Source organism: Eschrichtius robustus, chromosome 16 (assembly GCF_028021215.1).
Source record: "Eschrichtius robustus isolate mEscRob2 chromosome 16, mEscRob2.pri, whole genome shotgun sequence".
Classification (NCBI taxonomy): Eukaryota; Metazoa; Chordata; class Mammalia; order Artiodactyla; family Eschrichtiidae; genus Eschrichtius; species Eschrichtius robustus.
In genome coordinates this window covers 41,711,127-41,733,231 of record NC_090839.1, presented here as the reverse complement: position 1 = coordinate 41,733,231, position 22,105 = coordinate 41,711,127, and the positions used below count along the sequence as shown (strand labels likewise).

At 42.2% G+C, this 22,105-nt stretch overlaps 1 protein-coding gene across 1 annotated transcript in view; it reads right to left on the bottom strand.

Annotated features, from left to right (window-relative positions):
* The window catches only part of SPTLC3 (serine palmitoyltransferase long chain base subunit 3), a 132,149-nt gene that overhangs the window by 44,213 nt on the left and 65,831 nt on the right, over positions 1 to 22,105 (bottom strand). The window contains exon 8 of the mRNA XM_068524204.1: positions 5,558 to 5,663. Coding sequence (XP_068380305.1) covers positions 5,558 to 5,663 — 106 coding nt within the window. The remainder of the gene's footprint in view (positions 1 to 5,557; positions 5,664 to 22,105) is intronic.

The following is a 22,105-nucleotide window of genomic DNA, read 5'->3' as shown; positions in this document are numbered from 1 at the left end:
TTCTAAGAGTTTTTTGCATCTTTTAGATAATGATGCTTTATCAAACGTATCTTTTGCAAATATTTTCTCCCAGTCTGTGGCGTGTCTTTCTAATGCTCTTGGCATTATCTTGGAGAGCAAAAGTTCTTAATTTTAATGAAGTCCTGCTTATTACATTTGTGCTTTTTACAAGGTCATTCTGAAAGGCTGTTTTCGGATTTTAATGACATGAAGACCAAATAGAGTCATCTTCTCTTATAGAAGTTTGCGAGTTAGTTCCAGTATTTTCTTAGAGTAATTGCTTGTTAAAGTTGTTTCCATTGAAGGGGAGGAGGTCCAGCCAGCTGACTGCCTAAGCTGAGATGATAGCCACACCACTTACTAACTGAGGACTTGGGCAACTTATTTGCTGTTCTCTGCCTCAGTTTCCTCGGATGTAAAATAAGCATGATGATGGCACACTGCTCATAAGGCCTTTATAAGAATGACTAGAAATAATACTTGTAAAGTGTCTGACGTATCACGAGCACCCATTGGGTTGTTCTTGTTCTCAGGTGGAGCTCAGGAGGAAATGGTAGCAACGAGGCCTAATTTGAGAAATTGGGAGCCCTTGACAATGCTCTGTGTTGAATTTTCCAGGAAGAAAGCATATGGGTGTCATACATAATAAATGGCTGTATGCCCTCAAAATTCTAGAAACTTCTCATCTTTTAAAATGTTCTAAATTGGTAACACAAACATGCTAAAAACCTGACATGTCGCAAATAGCCATTCTTTGTTCTGGAACTGAGTTTGGCAGGAACCGGAGTTAATGTTGAACAGTTTGCAGACACTCCGGGCAGCTAATTAGCCGTCTTTGCTTGGGCCGATCTAGCTGATGTTAGGGGCCTGCTCACCTGGTTTATATTTCTTCCTCGAAGATTAATGACTCCACAATACTGCTGATTTCAGGAGTTAATGTAGGGCACACATGAGTCCTAGAGGGAATTCAGTTTTTATAAAGAGCTATATTTACCCACACTAAGTTTTCATTCTCTCAATGTGACCAAATTTGAATTGAACCTTTCCCTGTAGTGGGATATTGAGTTTGGTGTTTACATGAAAAGGCTATCTATGTTATTGCTGCAAATTGCTGTCAAAGAACACTGTGCCAGAAACGATTTAAAAAAAAAAAAAACCAAACAAACCCAAGAACAGTGTTTTATTCTTTCTTCCTGAGTGGAAGGTTGTGTTTTCTTTTGACTTGAATAGAAAAAAAAACAACTAAAATACAACTGTAGGTAAAGATAATTCCACCAGTTAATTTGAAGTTCTGTGCAGGGACTTGAATGATTCTTAAACCAGCAAGCCAGTGAATAATTTCTTTATATCTTTTCTATTACATAATGTATTAGCTAAGTGACAAGACTCCTTTTTGAAATCTCCCTCTCACCACCTTCCCCTCCACCTATAAACCATATTACCCACTGACAGGATTGGGATTTAAACCACTGGTTTGCCAACTTACATGGTGGAAAAATCTCCTTGGTGGGCCCTGAGTACAATCCAAGGGGAGAAAGGAAGGTGGAAAGAAAGGGGAAAAAAGGAACTAAGCTTAATTAAAAATAAAGTAACTACTGTTTTCTTTTTCTTTGTTTAAACCACAGAGATATAGGTGAGAGTTTACCACTGAAGATCTCAGTCCTTAAACTTACATTATTTTGAGCAGGAGAATGGCTTACATTCTTAGAGAAAATGGCATTCTGAGATTTCAACATTTGTTTATATGTGTATTTTTGGAAAAGGTTGGATAGTATTTCTTGATTAATTTTATTTTGAAAGTTTGGGCTCCAGCTATGCTAGTTTATATCCCCAGTTATTTGGGATCTCTCTCCCCATCTCTAGTGTATTTTTGAATAATTTTGAGATTTTTTGACCACCATGAATCAACCACCAGGCTTCTCAGAGACACAAAACTAGAAGACTGTGACTTTAAAGCAAAACTTAAAAGAAAATGCAGGGGAGAACACTAAAATAATACTATTTACTTCTAAACCCCAAATCATGGAATCATGGAACTCTACACTTCAAGTTTCAATCTCCCGATTTTATAGATGAGGAAACCGAGCCCTAGACAGGTTGATGGTGAAAATCAAATGGATGACCTTGCATTTTCCACATTTATTTCATTGGATGTGGACACATGGGCTGATTCTTCTGTTTACATTGGGTCTCTGTCCCAGCAGGGCCACCTGGTTTGAATCCCAGCTCTGATTTATCTCAGCTATCTGCCCTGGGGCAAGTTATCTAGGTCTTGGAACCTGAGTGTCTTCATCCTCACAATAAACTTAGGAGTACTGGAGGCGCTTACTCAAGATAGCACATGTGAAATGTTTAGCAATAACACATGATAAATGTGAACCCTGTCCTCTGACACCCATCCTTCAGGAGTCAAACAGCTTCGCCATGCAGATGGCTTATTGTTTTCTGAGTTGCAACTTCCTCAACTGAAAATAAATTTGATGATGAAGACAGCTACCCTTGGTTGTGGGTTTACTATGCGCTGGGATTCTCCAAGCACTAGCTTATGTGATCTCATTTAATTCTTACAAAAGAACCCTATGAAGGGCACATAGTTATAGGCAGCAACACAGGATCTACACCCATGTCCCAGGCCTCCCTCCAAATCCTGACTCCCCTATAGTCTATATATAAATATTAATACATACATGATCTATAGATGATATTATTATTGTTACTATTATTATTATTATCATAACTGCTTTTGTGGAGTTTACTGACTTCTTGGATTTGGTATCTAGCCTTTTCTACCTTGATACCTACCTGAAACTGTCTGATTTGGCTGACTGCTCTTTTTTGGAGTTTTGAAGAAATTGATTTATGTGAGCTGTATGTGGTAGGGAGACTTTGCCCATGGGGGCAAACCACAGCCAGAGATAAGAAAGATCTGGGAGTGAAACTCTAAGGAGGTTTTGTGTGGATTCTAACAAGGTATACATACATAATACATCTCTGGAAAGTAAAAGTACATTTGTCAACTACTGGTTTCACATTTGTAACCCTGACCCTTTGGAAAATCTTGTGGGAAATAATTTCATTTTCTGGTGAGAGCAGCAAATGAGAACATCCATATGTTCCAGAACTCTACTCTAGGCTAGTCTTATTTTACAGACGAGGAAACTGAGGTCCCAGGAGGTACTGAGGTCTGTTTAAGAAGGGTCCTGTTTCCTATCTATGAATGAGTACCTTTAGGTCACAGTCTCATTTAAAGACAAGATTCCTGTGCAGGTGAGAACAAAGGAACATCTCTGAGAAGGCAAGTCCATGGACAGTGGAGACTTCTCCCTGTATACATGTCGGGTCGATGGAGCTGCTGTGGTAGATTGCCTCCAAAGATGGTTGCCTGTAAGTCTTCCCCTCCCTGTATACACAAGCCAATCCTCCCATCAAAAGGTGGGGTCTGTTTCTCCTCGCCTTGAATCTGGGCTAGACTCGTGTCATGTTTGACCAATAGAATATGGTGATGTTGTACCAGTTTTGGCCCAGCCCTTAAAAGGCTGGCAACTTCTGCTTTCATTCTCTTGGAAGCCAGCCACCCTGTTGTAAGGAAGCTCTAGCTAGACTGCTGAACGAGAAAAGCCTACATATAGAGAAAGCACCCCAGAGAAGAGGAGAGAATAAGGCACCTCAGTCAACAGCCAGTACCAAGAGCCCACATGTGTGAGTGAGGTCATTTTGGATGTTCCAGCCCCAGCCAAACACCCCATTGAAAGCAGCCGCATGAATGACCCCAACCCATGTCACGTGGAGCAGAGCTGCCCAGTTGGTCCAGACAACCCACAGTAGCGTGGGAAATAATAACTCATTGCTGTGTAAGCCATTGTGCTTTGAGGTGGCTCGTTTCACAGCAGTAGGTCACTGGGCAGTCACCATTGCTAGTGAACCCTAAGCTGTGGTTTGTTGCCACCCTGTTTTGGAGCCGAAGTCCACACCTGGCTCCCCTATCCTCCTGATATCATGGTAGGACCCAGGCCCAACGTAGCCATTAGCAGAGGGGTTTCTTTGTGTAGCTGATGGGAATATTTGACAGTGAAACGCTGGTGGTCCACTTAATTCCAGCCATGATCAAAGTACTTAGAACACAACTTCCCTTTAGTGAAGCCGAGTTCTGTTTATTTGCAGTTGGGCTCTGTTTACTCTGGTTAAAGGGGATGCCCGTCTGCTCTCCCTCCGCTGATCCGTGCTCCCACCATTCCAGGCTTGATTGACAGGTGTTTAGATAAGGCCTCCCCTCCCAGGCTGGCATCTGGCACAAATCACACAGGGAGAAAGACCCGTGCTTGAGGCTATGACAGCCCAGAGTCAAGATGAGATTATTTCCTAAAAGTAGCAAGTTCAGGGCCAGTGAGGGGTTACATTATTCTACAGCAGGGTTTCCCAAACTCGGCACTGTTGACAATCTGAGCCGGATAATTCTCCGCTGTAGGGGACTATCCTGTGCGTTGTAGGAGGCTTAGCAGCATATCTGGCCTCTGCCCACCAGATGCCAGCAGGACTTTACTGCAGTTGTGACAACTGAACATTGCCAAATGTGCTTGTGTGGTGCCCCCAGGGATGGATTCCATTAGCTTCGGAAGAAAAGGCTGCTCCTGATCTCAAGTCTCCTTTGCAGCCACACTTCCCCTTGTTGGGAAGTTAAGCCCTCATTCCCTTCCTTTTAATCTTGTTCACTTTCCCATAATTAATCCAGAGGAAACATTGCCCTTGCTTCTTCTAACATGAAGATTGAGAATTGATTTAGGAGTGAGTAACTCTGAAGTAATGTTTCCTTGACTCATGGACTAGGGCATCCAACAGAAGACAAACTTGGGAGCAGTTTCTACCTTAGTAACGATCATCAATTCAGACATAGAATGAAGCAAATTCAATCACAACCAGCAATATAAAAGTGCAGCTCTGACTGGCTTAGTGGATGTTTTGTCTGCTCAGCCTAAAAGCTGTGGGAAGACTGAACATGCCTTCAGATGCTAAGACCATCTCCCCCTCTTCCCAGCTCTGTATCAAGAATTGTACTCCAGGTTAGTCTTACCTTGAAGAAAATGTGCAGGCTTTTTTGCAGTCTGATGCCAACAATTGGCCAAGTTCAGCAAGCCTGGAGTTTGGGTGCACTATTGAGTTAGGGGCAGCTGGGTGCCCATCAGCAGTATCTACTTTCCTGCCTTTGTCATAAAGGCAAAGAGTGTTCTGAGGTTGAATAACCTATCCCCTAAAAGCCTTTGAAACTGTGGGGCAGCCAAAGGTAGTGGAATCAATACAAGTTAGCAATGCTCTGTCAGGACGTTTCTGAAGACACCTTCTTAAGTATGCCAGCCTCCAAGGTGCTCCGCCATATGTACGGTCATTGAAAAGACAGGTGACCCAAGACCTGATGGTTCACATTGATAGCTCTGACTCAGGTTCCTTCATAACACCTATATCTAACTCATTTTTCCATTTAACTAGGAGAGGTCAGCCTTGCCCCATCTGTCAGCTTGCTGTGGGCCTCAGTGTGTGAATAGGTCTCTGGTTATTTACATACCTGTAGATGCCCTCCACTAGGATGAGAATCTTTTTCCAAGCTCTGCGGGTTCGAGGCTGGCCGTAGATTACAGCATCTCTCAGGAGCTTCTCTAGGCTTTGCATGTCTTTAAATAATACACACAAAAAAATTGAGTTATGAGAGGGCTTTTCTTTTCCTCCTTCATTTTCTTTTTGGAGAAGGCAGCAGATATTTTAGGCTCAGACTTGGACCCAAACTTTCAGAGAGCAAAGTCAAAGTCAGAGAACACCTTGGGGGAGAGACAAGTCTAGTTTTTAGTAAAAGTTAACTCTGACAAGCTGAGTAGGCAGATTTGTAAAGCCAGCAGAATAAACCCCTAGTGGAGGCACATAGTTTCACAGGGTCTTCAAAGGCTGTCCTCACCTGCCTTAGCAGAGATTGCAGCTTTACATTAAATGCATTTCTTAAACTTAAGCTTTGTTGCCAGGTGAAAATTAGCCCTGAGGGATATCATTAACTAACACTCACCAATCAATGGTTTAGCCGCCAGCATGGTAGAGTTTAGCTGGGTTTGCACAGAACAGCAGCATTTTGGGCTGGCAGGGGTCTCACTGCCTAAGTTTTGGGAGGTGGGTAAATGGATGTGGTGTGGAGGCCATGTTCTGGTACAAAGCAGTCCTGGTTTCTTTCAAAACTTTAAGGCAGTGTCATTTTTTGTCATTTATCCACCAGTGGGCCTCAGACTTCAGAGACTGTGAATCATCATTTGGGGAACCAGTAAAAATGTAGATTCCCTGTCTCACTCCTAGAGATTCTGGACCAGTTCGTGTGGGATGGGGTCCACAAGTGTTCATGTTTGGGGTCTTGGCACTCCTGGGTCCATCACTCAAAGCCAGACCTAAATTTTGAGCTACATAACTGTTTTCCAAATTTTAGACAAAACCATGGGTACCTCAAACTCAGCATTTCCAAGATAGAACTTGTGGCAGATGGCATTATTGGCCCCAATTCCTACACTCTCCCAATTGGAGTCCTTTGACATGTGACCTCAGAGCCCTCCCACTAAAGGAATGGAAGATGTTTCCCTGCCTCTGGCTTGGGTTCAGCCAAGTGACATGCTTTGGCTAATAGAATCCAGGGAAGAGAGAGCAGGTTAGTTCCGCGCCTCCGCCTTAAGAGACCTTACACGTTTCTGCTTTTCCTCTTGTGCTTCTGCCAGTAACATGAAAAGAACACTCCCAGGCTAGTCCACAGGACCTGGGAGGGTCCCAGGAGAGGCTGAGAGACAAGTAGGGCACAGTTAGCCCAGCCCACTTGCAGTCATGTGTAAGAAATAAGTGATATTTGTTGGATGCTACTGAGGTTTCGAGGTTGTTTGTTACGGGACTAGCTAAAGAATGCAGTCTCCAAAGGCCATTCCTGATCTAGTCCCTGGCTGTCTTCCTCATATGGTTTCTCAATGTTCCCCAGCACACAGCCTCCCATCTCTCTTACATGCTTCCCCGCTCTTGTCTGTCTGGAGAACCTCCACCCACCATGCAAGCCTCCACTCAAACTCTTTTGGCCAATAGGACAGATTTTCTTTCTTCTTTGTGTCCTTGATGACGTATCTATTCTGGATTTAAGCACTCATCACACTGCTCATTATTTGAGCTCATGTCTCTCCTCCAGGGAAGGCAGGGACCTTATCTTATTCATCCTTTTAGCCCTAGTCCTAATGCACAGTGCTAGAGCTAAAGCGATATGTGATAGTTGAATCACTTGTCTTTTCATGGAAAAGATTGTAGACCAGGAAACAGGAAAGGGAATGACACTTTGGGATCTAAATAGGAATTATGAGAAAGGATAATTGCCTCATGCCTGCAGTAATATTTCTTTAATTAACTGCGTTTTTAGCTTTCTTTTTTTTTAACATCTTTATTGGAATATAATTGCTTTACAAAGGTGTGTTAGTTTCTGCTGTATAACAAAGTGAATCAGCTATAGGTATACATATATCCCCATATCTCCTCCCTCTTGCGTCTTCCTCCCACACTCCCTATCCCATCCCTCTAGGTTAAAGACAGGCAGATATATCTTCTGAGTCTTCACGTAAGATGTAGTGTTGTTTTAGTGTCACTACATCACTGACCACTAGATGGCAGCCAAGGAAACAGAAAGCAGCTTTCTTATTTTGAGAATTTCAGGGATAACAAACGTTCATCTTTAGACATTTTGCTTTCGGCTGGTTTCCTAAAATGTTGAAGTAACCCATGTGATTGGGGGAAGCAGCTCCCTTTTCTATAATCTACCGCAGGACTGTTAGTCTCTGAAGGGAATAAAGAGCTGATGAATATAAGTATACCTGCTTACAGAGTTTTTCCTTCTGGGACTTGGAATTTACAAGTTTTTATACAGAAATGACACATGGTGAGTGTGACTCCTATGCCATAGTAATAAAAGCAAACCCAGACTCCAGAGAGTGGGCACAGAGGGAGCCGACCTCCACATAACAAAGGCCACACACGACAAAGCCACAGCAGCCAACATTGTTCTCAATGGTGAAAAACTGAAAGCATTTCCTCTAAGATCAGATATAAGACAAGGATGTCCACACTCACCACTATTATTCAACACAGTTTTGGAAGTCCTAGCCACGACAATCAGAGAAGAAAAAGAAATAAAAGGAATACAAATTGGAAAAGAAGAAGTAAAACTGTCACTGTTTGCAGACATGATACTATACATAGAGAATCCTAAAGATGTCACCAGAAAACTACCAGAGCTAAGCAATGAATGTGGTAAAGTTGCAGGATACAAAATTAATGCACAGAAATCTCTTGCATTCCTATACACTAATGATGAAAAATCTGAAAGAGAAATTAAGGAAACACTACCATTTACCATTGCAACAAAAAGAATAAAATACCTAGGAATAAACCTACCTAAGGAGACAAAAGATCTGTATTCAGAAAACTATAAGACACTGATGAAAGAAATCAAAGATGACACAAACAGATGGAGAGATATACCATGTTCTTGGATTGGAAGAATCAATAGTGTGAAAATGACTATACTACCCAAAGCAATCTACAGATTCAATGCAATCCCTATCAAATTACCAATGGCATTTTTTACAGAACTAGAACAAAACATCTTAAAATTTGTATGGAGACACGAAAGACCTTGAATAGCCAAAGCAATCTTGAGGGAAAAAAACGGAGCTGGAGGAATCAGCCTCCCTGACTTCAGACTATGCTACAAAGCTACAGTTATCAAGACAATATGGTACTGGCACAAAAACAGAAATATAGATCAATGGAACAGGAAGCCTAGAGATAAACCCACGTACCTATGGTCAACTAATCTATGACAAAGGAGGCAAGGCTATACAATGGAGAAAAGACAGTCTCTTCAATAAGTGGTGCTGGGAAAACTGGACAGCTACATGTAAAAGAATGAAATTAGAACACTCCCTAACACCATACACAAAAATAAACTCAAAAGCAAACTGAAGTGAACTAAATTAGCAGTCACTTAAAAGTGAATATTCTAAGATTTTCGAAAATCTATACACGCAGAGATTATTGTACTGTTTATGCAATCAAGAGGGTCACATACATGTTAGAGCCTGAGTTTGGGAGTTTAAATGAACCCCACTAAAGAAGAGAAATTTCTCTCCATTCTTTTAATATCGGGCAGGACAGAAAACAAGGCTACAAAAGACCTTGATATGTTTTTTGCATTTTGCAGATGGCAGGAACTCATAGTGTTTGTCATGAATGGAGAGTTCGATGAGGAGAAGCTTTTAGCGGAACTTCAGAAAACCCTCCGTGTCCACACACTGGGATCCTTGAGCAAAGGGAAGATCAATCAGCCATTGTTCCACCTTGGGGGACAAACTCACTAACCTCTTAGAATCACAGAAGCTAGACAGAGAAAGGTATGACTTCACTCACTGTGGGATTCTGGACCCATGTTAACATCTGGTAGTTTTTGAATTTTAGGTCCTTGCTCTATAATTCTACAGTGTGTGGGTCACAGACCCATAGGATTCAGGGGATTGTGGTTTATGTTCTTGCAGGCCTTATGAGGTTCTACTGTTTCAGCAAATCACATGCTAACATCTGCAAGAGATTTTCAAATAATGATGCTTATTAAAGCACTTATACCCATATTACTTTAATCCTCATGACACCTCTGAACGATTAGGTTTTGGGTTTTTTTTTCAGATAAACAAACTAATGCCAGAAGGTTTGTAAAACCAATAACAACCAAAAAAAAACAACAACAACAACAACAAAAAAACAAAAAACAAAAGACCCTAAGCCCAAACAAACCAGCTTCTTGTCAGAGTATAGAGAAAATCCTGAGATACAGAAATTAAAAGAATACAGTTGATGCCATCAAGGTGCACCCACACAGTGTTACTGTACCATCATGTTACAAAGTTATAATGACACACTATGGACTTGTAATCACCACAAATTTGAGTACCAACAACGCCTTAGACATTATTCACCACCAAGTCTGGCTCATCAAGGCGGGGTCCTTTGGTTTGTGACGGACTGAGAGGAGGGAGCCGGCATGGTGGGTGATGAGACGTGGCCTGGTGTCCACGTTCTGGTGCAAAGCAGCCCTGGTTTGTCACAGGTTAGAGAATTACTAAATCCCAGGGAGAGCCCAGCTATGTGCCCAAAGCTCCAATCAGGCTTAGGTGACAATGATGCTCTGTGAGCCTGTTCCTGCACCTGTCCTTAAATTCAAAACCCTCATAATATCAGCAAGCCTCTGGGATCTGCGGAAACTACACATACAGTCCTGTGAGAAGAGAGCCCAAGTCAACAAAGAAGCCGTAACCTTCTCAGAAGGAAGGTTGGTGTAGTTCAAAAAGTGTCTTCCTAAAGATAAGAACTAGGTCTCTGGCTTCTTACTTACTTTCCTGTACAGCAAAAACACTCTTTCTCCTGCCTCGGCTGCCTCTTTCCTCATCTCTTGTGCAACTGAGCTTTTGTTGAGACACGAGAACTTGGCCACCCCTCCGTGCCCTGCCCTGCTCTCCATCTAGGGCCCGTGGTCGGGGCTGAAGGGCAGCCTCCACTTTCCTTGTGCTGCCCAGAGGGCTTGCTGGTTCACCTTTATCACTCAAAGCTCCAGGAAACCTGCCTCCACCTGCATTTAGATATGTCCTCTTGTTCCCTGCTCCGTGGGCTTCTTGCCAAAATCTTTTCATGCCTACACAGGATAGACACTCAACAGCTATTTCTTAAGTGAAAAGATGGTTGGATGATGAAGAAATACTACTTGTTACTCTAATTCCTTACCCTCCCCCCATCTTTTCCCTGTTCCTCGTGTTCCTTCAGGGATAATCAGTTTCATCCTTCAATACTGAGCCCAAATGTGAACTATTAAGCAGTAGGTACTTAAACAACTGTGAATGATGATAAACTATTCTTATTTTTAAGATGGTTTGGGGGGAACTGCCCCCTTGTGTAGCCTTTGGGGGAAAACATAATCATAATGTCCAGTTCTGGCCAGCAAAGCAAATATTTCTCTCAAAGTGACATTTATAGAGTGTCCTCCATGAGATCAATGAGGGCATTTCTGATGCATTGAAAAATGGGTGCGGGACTTCCCTGGTGGCACAGTGGATAAGACTCCGCACTCCCAATGCAGGGGCCATGAGTTCGATCCCTGCTCAGGGAACTAGATCCCACATGCATGCCACAACTAAGGAACCCGCCTGCTGCAACTAAGACCCGGCACAACCAAATAAATAAATAAATATTAAAAAAAGTAAAAAAAAAAAAAGAAAAATGGGTGCCTTCAGTTTTGCAAGGCAGTTTGGATACATACTTTGGTTCAGGTCTTCTGAATGGGTCTGCAAATATGTTTACAGGTGTCACATGGTCTTTTGTAGGTCAAAGAAGCAAGGTGAGCTTCCTGGAAGTAGACAAAAGGCAGCTGGGAGCAGAGGAGCTGGGCTGGGCAGAGGGTGAGGTAGGTGCTAGGGGCAGGGCCTACTTACCCAGAGGAGAGGGTCATCCCAGAAACTTCTGGCCTTGGGCACATGAGGTGAAGAATGGGTAGAGCCTAATGCACGGGGACAGAGTGTCCCATGCACTCAGGCTCTGGGCCTGATGAAGCATGGAGGGCTCTGATCCTTAGAGAAGGGTCTGTGGGACTAGACAGAATGCTGAATAGGATCCCTGGGGACTGGGGTCAGTGCAGGAAGGTGAGCCTTGATTCAGGGAGCACTGTGGGAGCCCAGGGGTCAGCACCTGGATCCTGCATCTCAGGTCAGGGTGCAGTCAAGGGCGCCCAGTGAATGCTGGTTGCGTCCGCCTAACCCAACTGCCCTGACCCGGGACAGTTGCATGGGAGATGGAGGCTATGGAGTATTTCATACATCACTCTACCATCTGGGGGAGGCAGGGAATGGAAAGGAGGTCAAAGTTCATTGTGTTTAGAAATGGGAACTCTGAAGTCAGACCTCCTCAATTTAAATCCCAGCTCTGCCTCTTTCCAGCTGTCTCTAAACAAGTCACCTCACCACTTTGTGCCTCTTTCTTCATCTGTAAAAAGGGGATAATCGGTAGGTGACTTGTTGTGAAGTTGGGGCTAAAAGGAGTGAGTGCATGTGAAAGTTTCATTACAGCAAGGGTTGAATACTCTTACTGTTAAAAGATATAGGGGCAATTGCTTTATTTGTTAAACAACCTACTTCAGGAGCCTTGAGATTGAAAGGGTCGTGGCTTGTAAAGTAATCTAAGTGATGTTTATAGGTTTGACCTTCCACACGAATGACACTCATGAGCCCTCACTCCGCAGAAGAGGTAGGGCTCAGAGTTTTCCCACAAACACTGCATCCTTTGTTCTTCTTCCTCTCGGCCTTTAAATGCCTCTAGATAGAATCCTGGTTCTTCCTCTCCACTTTTTTTTCCCCTAAACCACTTCAAATTCTTGGCCTGCTCATTCCTCTGACCTCATGGCAACTCTCATAGCTGAAAAGACTGCTTCTCCTCTTCAAGACCAGCTCAAGAAGCCCTTTGTGACTCACTTGAGTACAGAGATTACCTACAGCCTTGCTGCTCCAAGTACAGTCCTGCACCAGCAGCATCAGTGTCGCCTGGGAGTTTGTCAGACATGCAGGTGCTCAGGCCCCCGCCCAGAAGTACCGAATCCAAGTCTGCATTTCAACAAGAACCCCCATGGTGACTCCTTGCACCTTAAAGACTGGGAAACATTGTTCTAGAATCTACATCGTATGCATTTACCAGTAAAGTGAGCAGATACAGGAAAAAAAATAACTCTGTTCTGATTTCCCCAAATCTCTGAAAGAAGTGGTTGACCTTTCCAGAGAGTTAAAATTCACCCAGGGTTTGAGGTCTTGGAATTCTCAGGGTGCTAATATACTCAGCCCAGAGGACATGTTTACCAAAGGCCTCCGGGTACCCCATGGTGCTTGGACCCATTTCCTCAATACACCAGAATCATGAAGGAGACCAAGACTGTGGGTCCCTCGTTGGAGCTGATGCCTCGGCTTGTGCTGTAAAATGGCTGGAGAGTCTGTTTTGTGGTACCAATGAGTCACAAAGGCAAACTAAGGGTTGGCTATTTCCCTGAAGCTGCCCAAAGTAGAAAGTGCAAGGAGATATTCTCAGCACATAGCCAGAGGGATTCAGAGACCAAACTTCAGCTTCTGAGTTAAGATTCATGTTACTAACAGGATAAGGCATCACACTAGATTGATTTTCACACAAGAACCCACAGCTGTTTGCGTCCTACATGTGGTCTGGCAGTAGCTGGACTTAGCGAGTGGGTAAGAGTGTCATCTAGAGCTGTCCATGTACCTGTATCCTCTCAGCCCAGCTCCTTATTGCAGACACAGGCTATTCTTTGTCCAAAACATATTTTTCTGGCTGTGGGAGCATACTCAGCCTGAGTCAGGACAGCCCTCAACCAACCACAAGTGGGAACTGGTGCATAAATACCCCAGCTCCCACCCCTCAGGTGGGATAACACTGAGGCATGTCTATACCGGCACCCAGAGTTTCCTAGTAGGCTTGAGCTCCAGGTGTTTACTGTGCTAACATGTTTGACAACACGCCCTTTATTGGCCACCTCCCCTGCTCTGTCTTCATCCCCTGCTTCTCTGACTCATCCTGGGATCACTTCCTAAATAAATGACTTGCCTTCACATCCATGTCTCAGGTCTGCTCCTAGGGGAAATGAACCAAGACAAGAGCAACAGACTTGGGTTTGAATTTTGACTCTTACCGCCATGTGTCATGCGTGTGTCCTTGGGCAGGTCATTCAATCACTTTGAGCATTGCTTTCTCTTAATAAGTGGGAATAATGAAGAGAAATAGGAATCTGGATTTTTGTTAAATTTAAATGGTTGATTATATAAAGGGCTTAATGTAGTGCTTGGCAGCAGTGAATGCTGAATAAATGAGAGTTAGGATCTCAGTACAGTTGTCCCTTGGTATCCACGGGGGATTGGTTTCAGGAGCCCCTGTGGACACACGAATCGCAAATGCTCAAGTCCTTTATATAAAATGGCATAGTGTTTGCATATAACCTACGCACATCCTCCCATATACTTTAAATCATCTCTAGGTTATTTATAATACCTAATACAATGTAAATGCTGTATAAATAGTTGCCAGCACGCAATAAAGTTTTGCTTTTTGTAACTTTCTGGAATTTTTTTCCCAAATATTTTCCATCTGTAGTTGGTTGAATCTGATGGGTGTGGAACATGCAGAAATGGAGGGCTGACTGTAATTGTAACATTTGCAATCCAGGAAGAAATAAGCCCTGGTGATAAATTCTGCTAAAACTGCACTTCTGAGTTGTCTACTTTTCCTTAGCGAGTATAGCTTTTGGGTGTTCTGATTTTGTTCAGTTCCTCATTCTGATTTTGTGGGAAATAAAGAAATGATGAATAGCTTGAAGTTATTGGTCAGTCCAGGTCACATAGGATTCAAAGTTTATTATGATGGTCTGCAATGGTTTGACTACACTTCAGGTATATTTTTCGCATACAGAATGCAAAAATTCAAGGGCCCAGAATTCTGATTTATTTACTATGGTTCTAAATAACAAGTGGGTATCCTCTAGTATTGATCTACATAAAAATAGGACCTCTTCTCCCCCCAAAGTCAGGAGAGTATCCTTAAGATATAAGCAGAGGACACAGGTGGAGCAAAGTCCAGGAACGCAGAGCAAGTGTAGTTGTATGAAATCCCATAATCCTGATGTTTAAGAACATTCCAGTTTAGGGGGCCATTCTTAAACTCCATCTCATAAGTTATTAGCTCCTATCTGGGCTGGTTGCATGCCTCCTGCACACATAGGAAGGCAACTTTCATCTTCTGCAGATCCTTCAAAAAATCTCCATGTTATCATTTCAATCTGCATGGATACGTATTAAGGATTAAAGCATCATTGTTTACTGAGGTGTTTAGTATTATCCTGGGAATAGTAAAACAAGATAGAGCGCCAGCAGCAACTGATGCCTTACCTATTAGGACTCCACTTAATTATTTTCCCCTCTATATGCCATCTCACCTCCAGGACCTCTCAAGTGAGAAGTCATTTCAAGGACCCTGGAGGTAACCTTGCTCTCAAAGGTGGCTGTTTCTGTGGTGTAAATACAACAGCAGAGAGAGTTGTTCATGGGTAAAAGTCCTGTTGAGCACATTAGTGAGTGAGAACAAGGGATCTGTGTACCTGAGAATGAAAGTGTATTAGTTTCTTACAGCTGCTGGAAAAAATTAACACAAACGTAGGGCTTTACGAAACACAAATTATCTTACAGTTCTGGAGGCCAAAACTGTGAAATGGGTCTTACTGGGCTAAAACCAAGTCGAGGTGCTTTCCTTTCTGGAAGCTGGGTCGGGGCGGACCCATTTCCTTGCTTTTTGCAGCTTCTAGAGGCTTCTGGCATTCATTGGCTGTGGTTTCTTTGATCTCCAAAGCCAGCAATGGCTTGAAGTTTTTCTCACATGGCATCACTCTGACACTCACTCCTCTGTTTCCCTTTTCCACATTTAAGGACCCTGTGATTACCCTGGACCCCGTGCAACCTCTTTACTTTAAGATTATCTGAGTAGCAACCTGAATTCCATCTGGATCCTTCATTCCCCTTTATCACAAAATATAATATGGTCACAGGCTCTGGGGATTAAGACACAGGCATGTTGGGGGACCATTATTCTACCTCCCACAGAGAACTAAAGAGCCATAGCAGTTCATACATAACAGAATGTCATGGATTAAATGATGGACTCTGACCCTCACCGCATGCGATCCTTAATTGGGAAAAGCAGGATTTGTACAGACAGTGCCAGGCTTCACCACTGAGGGGCTCTATGATCTTGGACAGGTATTCAACAACCTATTTAGGCCTGAATCTCCTCACCTGTAAATGAGGACCGTCCACAGGGTTAAATAAATACATAAGAGAAGGTTATTAGCTCAGCATCTGGCACAGAGTAAATTCTCAATAAGTGCTATTTGCTGGTATAACATAACCACAGCGAACATGTATTATAAAGATATAGATAAGAAGTGTTATCTATTATCTGGGGGTATAAACAGAGAGCATGAGGGTTAAGTTACTGAATGTTTTAAAAGCTGTGTAAAATTGGAAGATAAAATGAAATCCTTGAATTATAATTTCGGCAAAGGATTAAGGAATTACAATTTTGTCTGAAAATAATTTCAAACTTAACAAAAATATTTGCAAGAATAAGAATACTACAAAGAACACCCAGGTACATTTTACCCAGATTCATCTATTAACACTGAATCCCATTTACTTTATCATTCTATCATCTATCTATTATCTATCTATCTATCTATCTATCTATCTATCTATCTATCTACCTATCTATTATCTATCTATCTATCATCATCATCATCTCTATAGAATTTCCAAGGGGAGACTGGTGAATGGTACAATTTGGGCTGAATTCCAAATGATAAATGCAGATAGAGAAGGTGAGATATTGCGATTTGTAATAAGAAATGATGTATTTGGTCTTCATCCACTACACTGTTCCTGGCACATAGCTCCTAAAACACTTAGAATTTCCTGAGTGCTGAAAGCTATATTGGTGTCTTTTGTTATGTTAATGATGTGACTTTTGGAAAGCACCTAAGGATGGGGACTGGTTGCCAGGGGAACTGACCAGTGATTAGAGGGTTGGAATTTTCAGTCTTTCCTCCCAACCTCTGGGGAGGGTTAGGGGCTGGAGATTGAGTTCAATCACGAATGGCCAATGGCCAATGATTTAATCAACTGTGCCAATGAGACCTCCATAAGCCCCCAGAAGGATGGGGTTCAGAGAGCTTCTGAGTTGATGAAACAAACCTGGAGATTCAGGGAGAGGTTGTGGAAGCTCCTGCATGCTTTCCCACCCACCTTGCCCTGTGCATCTCTTTCATCTGGCTGTTACTGAGTTATAATCTTTTATAGTTAGCTGATAATCTAGTAAGTAAACTGGTTTCCTGAGTTTTGTGAGCTGCTCTAGCAAATTAGTTGAACCTAAAGGAGAGGGTGATGGGAACTTCTGATTTTTAGCTGGTCACTCAGAAGGACAGGTGACAACCTGGACGTGAGATTGACATCTGAAATGGGGACAGACCTGTGGAGTCTGATGCCGTCACCAGGTAGATAGTGTCAGAAATAAGTTGAATTGTTGGATGCCCAACTGGTGTTGCAGAATTTCTTGTTGGTGTAGAGAACCCCACACACATTGGAATTGGTTCCTGAATCATTAAAGGGACAAGAGAACTGCTTTGAGGAGAGCTGATCTTTACAATCCATAAAGACAAATCTTTTCCACCTGATGCTCTTCAAAGTTTTAACTCAAAGTTGCTTGTATCTCTGTTTTCAGCTCCCCTGGACACCTGGGAGGGCTACTAAATGCTGTGAGCAAAGCTAATCCCTCCAAGGGACAGCATGGCACACAGCAGAACAGGCACTTTTCCTTGCTTCTTGAAGTACATACATCTTGGCTTATATGCATGTCTTTGTGGCTCTACATTACCTGGCCAAGGCCTTAATTTTAAGGCTCTTCTCCAGTAGTTCAGCCCACACTCAGGACACACTTGGGGGTCTTGCTGTCTTTGCACACTGCAGATTAGTCTTCTGTTTGAAACTTCCTTTCCCTCACCCCTGATTAGAATTCTCTTAATCCTTCAAAGTCTATGGCAAATGCTATGCATTTCATGCAGTCTCCTTAATGAGATGACCTCTGCATTCTTCTGGGTCACCATAATGTTCTCTACTATCCCTTAGTGGCGCTGGTGATGACAATGATGAGGATAATAATAATCATAATAACACAGCAGGTACAAACAATTCAGTAGTTTCTATTACCAGGTATTGTGCTAAGCACTTCATATTCCTTCTCCAGCATATCATGAATCAGTCATAATAATAGAGATTATTTTTGGAATTAGTAAATAGAGATCTAAGAAGGTTAAGTAATTTTCCTAGGACCACATGATAATAGGCTATAGAACAAGGAAACTAATGTTTAGGTCAAGGCCTATACTTGTTAGAAAAAATACCAAATTGATGGTTTTAAATTTATATATGCTGTATGATAATTAACATTTTAGGAAAATTTATTTATAAGGAAATGTATAGATCTTAAGTGCACAATGCAATGAATTTTAATAAGAACGTGAGCATCACCCCACTCAAAATAACAACATTTCTATCATCCCAGAAAGTTTTTCATGCCTTTTCTTACTAATTTTCCTCCCCTACAAGGAGAGGCGAATATTGTTGTGATTTATATCACCACAGAATTGTTTTATCTGTTTTTGAGTTTTCTATAAACAAATTCATACTGTATGTACCCTTTTGTATATGGTTTATTTAATTAAAAATGATGTTTCTTGAGAGTCATCCACTTTGTATCAGTAGTTTATTCCTTTTTTATTGTAGAATTGTCTTCTATTATATGAATAAGACATTTTTTTTTCTATTCTCCTATTGATAGATATTTGGGTTGTTTCTAGTTTTGAGCATTATGAATAAAGCTCCTATGAACAGTCTTGTACAAACCTTTTAGTGGACATATGCTTTCATTTTCCTGGGAATTCTGAGCCGTGGGATTTCTGGGTCATAGCATAGGGATGTGTTTAGCTTTACAAGATTTGCCAAAGGGTTTTCTAAATGAGTTGTGCCACTTACACTACAGTTATGGGATGGGTGAGTGTTCTAGTTGCTCCACACCTCTGACAACATTTGATGTCATCTTTTGGATTTTAACTATTCCAGTGGGTGTGAAAAGATACATTTGTCAAAGGCTTTACTCTTAACCACTGCCCAATACCACTGTGGCCCTTTTTCACTTCAACCCATGATAATTACTTTTTTATATATCTGCTCCTCCTGCTAGATTGTAAGCTCTCAGTTAGCTAAGATATTACCTTATCATTTTTATAGTTCTCCAAAGCCCTAACATAGTGCCTGAATCAGAAAAGTTGTTTGATAAATGTTTAGTGAGTTTTGGCTTAGAACACTTTTTCTGCATTTTGTGACTCCCTTTACCAACTTTAGACCAGGAGTGTAAAAGAGTGCTCATCATGGTGACAGGAAGCCTGAGGATAGTTAATGTGACAAGGTGTGTCTGGTGATATATCTCCGGGCATACTGGCAAGATCCAGGGTCAGCTTAGACTAAATGAGTTTAGAAAATAACCTTATATTAGGGCTTATATCCCTCACTATGCATCAGAATCACGTGGGGAGCTCTGAAGAAATGCAACTGCCTTGGTCCCAACCTGAATATTTTGATTCACTTGTTCTGTAGGTGGACTGAGTCATTGACCTTTCATAGATATTCCTAGATGTTTCTATTGTGCAACTAGGACCGTGACATTCCTTTGCCCTCAGTAGAATTGAGTGAAGAAATGAGAGGCTGCCATTGATAGATGTTTCTCTCCAAGAGTGAGCTCATCACGTTTAATCATATCCATGGATGCAACTACAGTTGAATAATTATCCACTATTTCCTTTATCCTTCCTCAAGAAGACAGAATTTTTGATCACCAATTACCTGCCTTGCCAAAGAATCAAAAAGGCATAGCACATTGTTCTAATGTCAAAAGCATTTTCCTTCATCTCCTAATAAGTTCATTTTTTGAACCCCTGAAAGATGTCTACTCCAAATATGAATTCCCAACCCTGTGAAGATAATTTGAATCTGGATGTAACAATTGATGATAAATGAAGAAAAAGGAACAGAACTGGAGGAACTAAACTTGGCTTATCAGAGATGAAAGCAAAGACTGAGTGGTGATGTAACATTAAGAAATGGAGTCAACATATTTTGAATTAACATTGAGCTAATGGTCAGAGTTGAGCTGTAGGTCTGAGGGGCCTCAAGTCTGGTTCTTGCAGAGTTCCTGGCCCTGAACTTCACTCTAGAGTGTTCTTCTCACACAGCCGCTGAAGGGGTTCAGTAAAGGCATAGCCAGAACTCACCCCACTCAGTGAGAGGATATATTTCATCAGAATAACTCTACAAGTTGGAAAAGGGGGGTCACTTTGGAATGCTCCCATGCATTGGCTTTCCTCTCCTGGGGGATAATTGTTTTACGGTTTGAGGTTTCTGTGAGGTGGGCACAACAGAACTGGAACAAGTCTTCCTCACTTCTTTGTTTTCTTCTTCTCACTTCAATCTTTGTTACTTCCTTGGAGAACGAAGGGAGAGTGCCAAGGAAGAAGAACAGGGAAAAGTGGAGGGGGAGGGAAAGCAGGAGAGAATAGCAGTGAGAAAGAAGAGAGAGAAAACAAGTGTGTGTGTGTGTGTGTGTGTGTGTGTGTGTGTGGACACATGCATGCACACAGAAAGAAAGGAGAGTTCTGATGAGAGTAATGAAGAATTAGGATCAGGAACTTTGAACTAGGAGGATCCTTACACATCATATAGTTGAACACCTTCATTTTGCAGTTGGAAAACTGAGTACAAGAAAGAGGAAAGGATCTACACAAGGTGATGCAAAAAATCAGGGGCAGAGCTGGACGAGAGAACTCAAGTGTCCACCACCACCTCCTTCTAAGTATTTCCTAATACTTCCCATGCTGCCTTGACCTCATCACAAAACCTCACACCCAGGGGCCTGAAAGGGCACTGCAATGACACTGACTAAATGGTTTGTGTGTGTGTGTGTGGGGGGTGGGGTGGGGTGGGATAGTGAAAGGAGGCATTTAGGCTAAGGAACAAGATCACTTTTTACCTGACTATAACATAAAACTTAAGTCTTCACATGGAAACAACCTAAATGTCCATTGACAGATGAATGGATAAAGAAGATATGGTGTGGCTACCAGCGGCTTCTGCGTAGAAAGAGTTCCCAAACACGGCTGCTGCTGGTGCCTGTCCCCAGGGAGCTCCACCTCTTCGGGGGACTCTCCAACACCAGCAGCCGTGTGGATGACAGGCTCTTGGTGCTCCAGCCAGGCTTCAGGGCTGTGTCTCTGGGGTGGGAGAGCCAAGTACAGGGCACTGGTCCACCAGAGACCTCCCAGCTCCATGTAATATCAAACGGCGAAAATCACCCAGAGATCTCCATCTCAATGCCAAGACCTAGCTCCACTCAACGACCAGCAAGCTACAGTGCTGGACACCCTATGCCAAACAACAAGCAAGACAGGAACACAACCCCACCCATTAGCAGAGAGGCTGCCTAAAATCATAATAAGGTCACAGACACACCAAAACACACCACCAGACATGGACCTGCCTACCAGAAAGACAAGATCCAGCCTCATCCACTAGAAAACAGGCACTAGTCCCCTCAACCAGGAAGCCTACACAACACACTGAACCAACCTCAGCCACTGGGGGCAGACACCAAAAACAATGGGAACTACGAATCTGCAGCCTGTGAAAAGGAGACCCCAAATACCATAAGTTAAGCAAAATGAGAAGACAAAGGAACACACAGCAGATGAAGGAGCAAGGTAAAAACCCACCAGACCAAACAAATGAAGAGGAAATACGCAGTCTACCTGAAAAAGAATAATGATAGTAAAGATGATCCAAAATCTTGGAAATAGAATGGAGAAAATACAAGAAACATTTAACAAGGACCTAGAAGAACTAAAGAGCAAACAAACAATCATAAAAAACACAATAAATGAAATTAAAAATTCTCTAGAAGGAATCAATAGCAGAATAACTGAGGAAGAAGAACGGATAAGTGACCTGGAAGATAAAATGGTGGAAATAGCTACTGCAGAGCAGGAGAAAGAAAAAAGAATGAAAAGAACTGAGGACAGTCTCAGAGACCTCTGGGAAAACATTAAACGCACCAACATTCGAATTATAGGGGTCCCAGAAGAAGAAGAGAAAAACAAAGGGACTGAGAAAATATTTGAAGAGATTATAGTTGAAAACTTCCCTAATATGGGTAAGGAAATAGTTATTCAAGTCCAGGAAGCACAGAGAGTCCCATATAGGATAAATTCAAGGAGAAACATGCCAAGACACATATTAATCAAACTATCAAAAATTAAATACTAAGAAAAAATATTAAAAGCAGCAAGGGAAAAACAACAAATAAAATACAAGGG